Source organism: Vespa velutina, chromosome 8 (genome assembly GCF_912470025.1).
Source record: "Vespa velutina chromosome 8, iVesVel2.1, whole genome shotgun sequence".
NCBI lineage: Eukaryota > Metazoa > Arthropoda > Insecta > Hymenoptera > Vespidae > Vespa > Vespa velutina.
The window spans coordinates 1,396,875-1,405,000 of record NC_062195.1 but is presented as its reverse complement, the minus strand read 5'-3'; the positions used below and the strand labels follow the sequence as shown (position 1 = coordinate 1,405,000).

The window sequence follows — 8,126 nt, the reverse complement described above, 5'->3', positions numbered from 1 at the left end:
CTCCTGCCCTCACTTCCTACAGCCCTTCCAAAAAAAAAAAAAAAAAACAAAGAAAGAAAGAAAACGATACTTCACCCCCTATATATATATATATATATATATAGAAGGGCTGGAGGAGGTGAGGACGGAAGGTATATATATATATTTTTTTACATTAAACTTTATGACCATTTATAAAAGAATATTTTATACTTGGATATATGCATCCATCTATTTATAGTTTGACCTTGTTATTTATGATTTCTACGAGATGGATAAATAACCGGATCCCTCGATCCTTTTCTTTTTTTTTTTTTTTCATTTTTTTTTTGTTTTTTTTTTTTCAAATTCGTTCGATGCTCCGAGAAAAATGTTTTCAACATTTCATGATCCTTTTATCGTTACCTTTGGCATTGAAATGAAGGAAAAAGAATTAAAAAAACAAAAAGAGAGAGAGAGAGAGAGAAGGAAGGAAGGAAGGAAGGACGTCGTTCGTCCTTGAAGTCGTTATGAGAATGCCATTTAGAACGTTAGACGCATTCATGAGTACCTTCTCGCTTGGACGGAAACTTAGTTTATAAACTGCAACGCGATTAACTCGCGCTATCAACGCGACCAAAAGCTTTTCACGAAAGCACGAAGACAGGCTCAACGAAAGAAGCAGAACAACGATAACTTTTAGAATTTAATACGCGCTCGACGTCCATCCGCTTCGTCTTCTTCTTCTTCTTCTTCTTCTTTCATTTCTTTTTCTTCTTCTTTTCTTCTTCTTTTTCTTATCGTATGTTCGCGCGAGAAAAATTTAAGTCAAACTTACATTTTATATCATCAATATTTTTTCTTTCTTTCGTTTTTTTTTCTTCATTAATCTTCGCTTTATGTTTATCTATTATAAATATCATAAATCGCAAAAAAAGTAAAATTGCGATATCTTTTTCTTACGTCGTATCGTGTCGTTCGCACGTGAAAAATTTCAAATCATATTAACATTTTATATTAGGTATGTTTTTATCCTTCATTAACATTAAGAATTACGAATATGATAAATTAAAAATCGATATTTCCTTTCGTTTCTAATAAATATCGAAAGGTAAGTTTGGCTTGCAAATTTTTCATATGAAACTTTCGAAGAAGCTCGGCATCGTAAAAATCTTGAAGATTTCTTATCTTCCGATGTTTGAGAGCTTCCTCTTTGGTCAAGAGTAAAGTATTCCAGGGTGACCATTCTACGTCATTACGAAAACGTAAGAGACACAATCGATCGAGCTGGTCGCACTCGGAAATAGCGGATTTTCCGTGCCAGATGCCGTTTACCAGACGATAAACGACCTTGGGAGGTATAACGAAAGCAAAGCCCGTGTGACAACGGTTACTCGTCTCTAGACGCCTGACCTCTTTCAGCATTCGTCGATACGGCTCGTAGACGATCCTTGGAGTCCTACCAGGACGTAAACCAATGCAATAAACGCACGACGAGAAACTACGAAATCGATGATGACGATGATATTTTATCGATGATAAAATTCTACCGCAGGATTTACAAAATCTTTTTGTATTACGATCTATAACGTTATCGATAACACTTATTTGATAATTTTTCAATGAATTATTGGCGAACAATATAAAAGCGATTGCGATACGATCTCTCAAGCAATTCAATTTGGACACGTCGATCCTAAGGGATAAAAGATCGATCTCCTGATTTATAAGATAAATCAATTCGTCGGAATAAACGCAGGTATGAGGCTCGGCTTCCTTTTTAATCCCGATCAATAGTTCCATACGCTTTGAATTCGTAAAATCGTTTTTCGTGCAAAGCATGTCGTAGAGATTACGAAATTGTCGAGACCTTTGAACGATCGGTGTGTCTACTAAGATCGATTCTCCTTGATTAATCCTCCAAAGGACAGGTTTCGAAAGCTCCTCGAGGAAGTTACGTCTACGTCGTTCCTTTAACTTCAGCTTCGCCGCACTCTTCATCGCGTCTATCTTACGAAGGAGTTCTACTTCTCTCGATAGGATGAGACTACAAACGGCGATCTTCGACGGGCGGAAAAGCTTACCGGTCACTCGTTCGATCTCCAAAATACGCCATTGGTCCAAAGCGTTGTAGAGCCGATCGAAATCGGATTTCGTTTCCGGCTGCAGACCATCTAACCTCTCAAGATCTATCCTCTCGAGTGGACGCCTTGAGTCTTCTCCAAAATCGTTTCTTTCTTGAATGAAATTTTGAGAGGAACTTGTACCAGCGTATCTTGCACGATAAGCCCTATCAAAAATAATACAATTTTCGTGATAAATAAACCAATTAACTTATAGATATATTACTAATAATGATATCCAATGTATTGATATAATGATAATATAATTTAATGAAATGAAGATTTTTTTATTCTTAGTTATGCACACTACAAAATAATATCAAGTTATACACTTGGACTGCGCTATTTCCCTTAGATATTTTAAATAGTTGATCATTTATAAGGAATGAATCATTTTTACTCGTAAAAAAATGACGTATACTTTTTGAAGCCATGAAAATAATGATCACATTTTTAATTCTAAGATTATAAAAAAAAAACATTCACAATTCAATGCGCGAATTGTTTTAATTGAGTTTAAAGTTAGTCTGAAATGTCCTACATCTCCCATCCCCTCGCTCCACAGATACAAATAAGATTAATATACAATAATAAGATTAATATATCTTATATGTATAAGGATTAAATTAGATTAGAAAAAAATTAAATTAGAACAAATATTCTTATCTCGTGTAAATATTTAATTCGCTATTAAAAAATTCATTCTCAAATGTTCGCGATCGAAAGGATCGTTTTAATTTGACCAACCAAAAATATTATATTCTTACCTGTAAAATCTCTGTATTTTTATTGCACTAGCTTCCTCCGACAAATTTGTCGATTCTATTAGTTTCGTGGCCGTGTTAAAAATATCACGGGCTCGAATAAATCTGTCTTCTAAGTCAGGCACGTAGCTCGTTCGAATAGACTTGTCGCGATACGTACACGTAGATACATTCACGGGATCCGTCGTTTGTACGAAACAATTGCACTTATTTTTAACATCCTTACCATCTGCAGTTGTTTGCGTAAAAGCATTATAATATGATATTCCTGTAATAGTGTTTCTCCAACCTCCTAGGAATAATTTTTCTTTAGGTGTATCATCGATTATTTCTACTACCACGACCATTTTTTTTCTCTTCCTTTTCTTTTTCTCTCCTTTTTTATAAAACTGTTCACCTTAAATATTAATTGTTTACTTATTGAATCTGTAAAAAGTTGTAATTACACTTAACAAAAAACAAAAAAAAAAAGAAAAAAGAAAATATATATATATGTATATACATATGTAACAATACGAATGAGTATAATAAAAAAGAAAATATATGGATATATCTGTGTACGTGTATATATGTATGTGATTATGTAATCGTCTAATCAACAACGAGGAAAATCTAATCGCGAAAGAAAAATGATAGTATAGAGAAAATTATTGTTACGTTCGAAATATTTCGAAGAGTTATCGAATATATCTCATATTCGAATATATCGGCTGGTATAATATATACGAGACACAGTTGTTACAATATTTGCACGGTGCCACGGGACAAAATTGCCGACAATATTGCAACAACCGCAACCAGTTTTCGCGGCGTATGTATCGACAACCGGGCTTGCATGCCGTTGTTGGAGGTTTATAATACATGTCGGAGCCGAGCGTCGCAGCGATGAAAATTTATCATCCGCGATGATAATGACACTCGTAGGTCATTTTTTTCTCCTCTTCTCTCCCGATCTCTCTCTCTCTCTCTCTCTCTATCTCTCTCTCTCTCTCTCTCTCTCTCTCTCTCTCTGTCTCTCTCTCTCTCTGATTGCAAACCGAACGAAGATTTAAATGATAAATGTGAAAGATATTTACTACGATTGTCGAGAAAGAGAGAGAGAGGGAGAGAAACTATCGATACAAATCGCAGCCGAGCTTTTGGATAATCCGATCCGTTTAATCTTTATGAACGAAGTTCGAATGGAACTTGTCTTTCTTTTTCTTTTTTCTTTTTTTTTTCTTTTTTCTTTTTTTTTTTTTTTTTTTTTCAAAAAATATACGTTGTGTCGCGTGATGATATTATAAAAAAGAAAAAAAGAAGTAAGTAATCACGCTCCGTCGTAATCCTTCACTCGTCATACCAACGAAAAACTATTCGCTCAGATCAATAAAACTCTAAACTTTGAAAATTTTAATCCCGTTTGAAGGATCCCCGTGTTCCTTCGAACATGATCCTTCCCAATAAACTCCCTTAACGAATTTTCTATTAATACATACAGAATAATACTTTATCAGAGGAAAATAAAAAGTCCAACTCGAAAATGTTCTCATCCAATTTTTTTTTTCGCCCACCCAATTCCTCCCCCAAAAGTTCCATCCAACCGTTGGCAAAAGAACACACCAAGAAAGATAACTATCAAGGCGACCTGCGGGATAACGATAATGCTGGCAATAAAGGAAATTACTATTCCACGGTTTAAGATCCTGACGACTACCTGGAACTGAGAGAAGAACGTGTAGGGAAAGAGAGAGAAAGAGAGGTATAGAGAGAGAGAGAGAGAGAGAGAGAAAAAAAGAAAGAGAGAGAGAGAGAGAGAGACTACTCGTTTTGCAATTTTAAGTAGTCATATCTACCATCTCATAGAATTCCTTATCACATTCGGCTTAAATTTTCCTCACGATCGGGACATCTAATTGTAAGTTAACGTTTGAAATGGAACACCATTTTAAATACATATTCACATATTTTCAAAATTAATTATAGCTATTGAATCAATTCAAGTCACGTTTCATTGTTCCACGAATAATATTGTTTTTCTTTTTCTCTCCCTCTCTCTCTCTCCCTCTCTCTCTCTCTCTCTCTCTTTTGTAACAAGAAGAGAGAAAGAAGATAAGAAAAAAGAAATAGAACTATTGATTCTCTCTCTTTCTCTCTCTTTTTCTCTCTCTATCAGTACGATAAAGTCGAACCCTCGAAACCATTATCGCGAATACACATTAATCGATCGTTATCGATAGACGGTCATCGAAGCATTTCATTTTATGCATATATGCATGTATGTATATACATATTATACCTACATCGGACGTAACTCTATCTGGACGTTGTCCATTCTTTTATCGATCATCCGAACGTACCAATAACGGAAACGATTGCTCCTATCGATATTCACGCGGCACGAGCGTTTAATAAATTCTAATGTTCTCGATCCGCAGTTATATTTTTCTGCGATATGAAAAGAGGAAAAAAAAAGGGCTGGCGGAAGTGGCGCGGTAACGAACAATATAACAGTAATAACAATAGCAATAATAATAATAATAATAATAGTGATGACGACGACGACGACGACGACAACAATGATGATGATGATGATGATGATGATGATGATGATGATGATGATCGCAAGATAATATATATATATATGTGTGTACATTTTTCTCTTTTTTTTTTTATCTTTTTTTTTTATCAAGCAAAGTACAATAGAAAACGGATAAGGTCGAGGATTGAAATACAAGCGACAAATACGGTCTCTCTCTCTCTCTCTCTATCTATCTGTCTATTTATTTATCTATCTATCTATCTATCTATCTATCTATCTATCTATCTATCTGTCTACATCTCTCACGATCAAGAGTTATGAAGAATATTTGAAATTTCAGATCGAGGACAGAAAGAGAAAGAGATAGAGAGAGAGAGAAAGAGAGAAAGAGAGAAAGAGAGAGACATACAGTAAATGTGTATCGTTAAAAACAAAGACGGATACTTGCACAAAGCTGTTCTCTTTCTCAAGAAGAATACGAATTCGGTTCTCGTGGGAATTAAAAGCCGGTGATAAATTTTCCTCGTACGTGTGTGTATGAAAAAGTAAAAAAGAAGAAATAGATAGATAGATAAAGAGAGAGAGAGAGAGAGAGAGAGAGAGAGAAAAAATGTCTCCCTTGGGAAAGTTTCGTTGAATAACGCGGTGAACAACAGTGGCGACTAGACGCGACACAATAATTATGAAAGATGTTAATTTTCGTAAGTTGAAGAAGGAGAAAGAAGAAGAGGAAGAAGAGAAGAGGATGAGAAATAAAAGGAGGTGGAGGAGGAGGACGAAGAGTTGTTCCGGAGATTGTAGAGAAAGGTGAAACGAGCCGTTGACACTCGTATATGGATACTGTAGGTAGGAGCTGGTCGCAAACGGTATAACAAAGGCCACCCAAGAGAATACTTTCTACACGATGCACGTGCGACGTAACACTTTTCATATATTATGAATTACTATGCAAGGAAAATGGAGTCAAAGGATTGAGAAGAGGAGATAGAAGAGATAGAAGAGATAGAAGAGAAAAGGAGAGAGAGAGAGAGAGAGAGAGAGGGAGGAAGAGGTTGCTAAGATACGGCACGCGGTGAAGAAATTTTTTTTTCAAAAACGAGCTCCGGAACTTAGACAAGAAGATAAATAGTTAGTAAAACATTCTTATAAAATTTGACAAATAATATCAAATAAAATATATATATACGTGATTCTCGATCAAGTTTCTTATGAAATTCGTAAGGACGATTTGTTTTTTCTTCTTATTATTTATTTTTCTTTCGCTTTTTTTAACATTTTTTTTTTTAACAAGTACGCGTCTCTTTGCAAAAATTGTTATCATTAAGTCAGTAAAAAAAGCGAACGCTTAACGTCACATCAAAATGTTTACTCTTCTCCAAGTGCTTGATCGTTTTTATTTATTCAAATGAGTTTTCTTTTTAATTGAACAAATCTTGGAGAACTTCAATCAGGTTGATATATTCCTTGTGTGTAAATAGAATTGAAAGTGTAAAAATTGAATTAACGAAATATTTATCTGATAATGAGATAAAATAAATAGACATATTTTATATTTTTAACATCAAATAGAGAAAGAATGTGTGTGTGTGTGTGTGTGTGTATGAGAGAAAGAGAGAAGAAGCAAAAAAAGAAACGAAAAGAAAACAAAACACCGAATTTCGTAAAAATCTCATTTATTAATTGAGCAAATCAAAATAAGGGTTCAAAAAGAATTTAACCAACCTACTCTAATGTGAAATGTTTATTAAATGTGATATAAATATCAAATGCAATTATTACGAGCATGCAAACTGGTCGAGGATATATATATATATATACATGTGTATTTTTTCAAGTACACTCTTAAAAGATTCTCATTAAAATAAATACAGAACGTGTATTTACTTACTCAATAGAAATGGAAATATCTCTGTTAGGTTTTTAATTAGAGATTAAAAAGGTTTGTTCTTAATTGTTAACAAACGAATTCTTAATCAAGGCGGGATTACTTTTTTCTTCCTTTTGTTTTCTTCTTTTCTCTTTGTCTTCTTCTTTTTCTTCGTCTTCGTCGAAAGAAATAATCTAACGAGTATTTTTCCAAAGTGTTAATGCATCACTTCTTTGAAGAAGATCCGCGTTAAATTCATTTACTTAACGATACAAATGCATTAAGAGTTCGATGGATACTGAAGGTACGAATAAATGGGAGGTAAAGTACGAGCTTCGAACGTGTAAAACCTTAAATCTTTATCGTTGCTAATGGCAACACGTTTGGTCGATCGATCAAATGAATTCGTTTGCTCTTTCTAGTTTATATGCATCATAATTAGAAAGTTTTCATATTATAATATGCAATATTTGCGCAACAAAAATAATCAGAAAATAATCAGATTAATTTCGTCGTTGTCAAAGTACGTGATATTTAAAAATAAATATATATATATATATATATATAAATAAAAAAAAAAAAATATATATATATATATACGTGTGCGTTTGTATGCATATGTATGTATTAATATTAACAATGGAAACAATAAATGTTTTGAGATTAATTGCTAAGTAATATACCTTTAATTTTTTATATAATTCTTTCAAAGATTTTTCACACACATATATACACATACACACAACGCATATGCATGCGTAAATGCTTGTATGAATGTATACGAAGAATAAAAAAAAAAAAATCTCATCGTTTCGTTTTCTTCCAAAGGAAAGATTCGTTCGTACGGAATGAATTAATTCAAAGTACCGGATACGCCGGCAGCTTTAATTGCG

At 33.7% G+C, this 8,126-nt stretch overlaps 2 protein-coding genes across 3 annotated transcripts in view; both read right to left on the bottom strand.

The window, feature by feature from the left end:
• LOC124951295 (sodium channel protein Nach-like) overlaps positions 1-2,123 on the bottom strand; it is a 40,468-nt gene extending 38,345 nt beyond the window's left edge. The window contains exon 1 of the mRNA XM_047499501.1: positions 2,043-2,123. Within this exon, the coding sequence (XP_047355457.1) occupies positions 2,043-2,074 (32 nt within the window). The 5' untranslated portion in view covers positions 2,075-2,123. The remainder of the gene's footprint in view (positions 1-2,042) is intronic.
• On the bottom strand, positions 394-7,377 carry LOC124951296 (IQ and ubiquitin-like domain-containing protein). 2 transcript variants are annotated; one of them, XM_047499504.1, is made up of 3 exons: positions 7,255-7,377; positions 2,849-3,242; positions 394-2,248 (listed from the first exon to the last, which is right to left on the bottom strand). In XM_047499504.1, the coding sequence occupies exons 2-3, from the start codon at positions 3,190-3,192 to the stop codon at positions 1,027-1,029; spliced, it is 1,566 nt and encodes a 521-aa protein (XP_047355460.1). In that variant the 5' UTR covers positions 3,193-3,242; positions 7,255-7,377; the 3' UTR covers positions 394-1,026. The 2 variants fall into 2 exon arrangements, with proteins under 2 accessions (XP_047355460.1, XP_047355459.1); XM_047499503.1 differs by having other exon boundaries at positions 2,849-3,271; positions 7,255-7,376.
• Positions 7,378-8,126: the final 749 nt, after the last annotated feature.

Excerpts from the sequence above, each read along its gene's own strand:
- LOC124951296 (XM_047499504.1), bottom strand. The coding sequence starts at position 3,192 with ATGGTCGTGGTAGTAGAAATAATCGATGATACACCTAAAGAAAAATTA. Across the intron at positions 2,249-2,848 it reads AAAATACAGAGATTTTACAG|GGCTTATCGTGCAAGATACG; the intron begins GTAAGAATATAA and ends TATTTTTGATAG.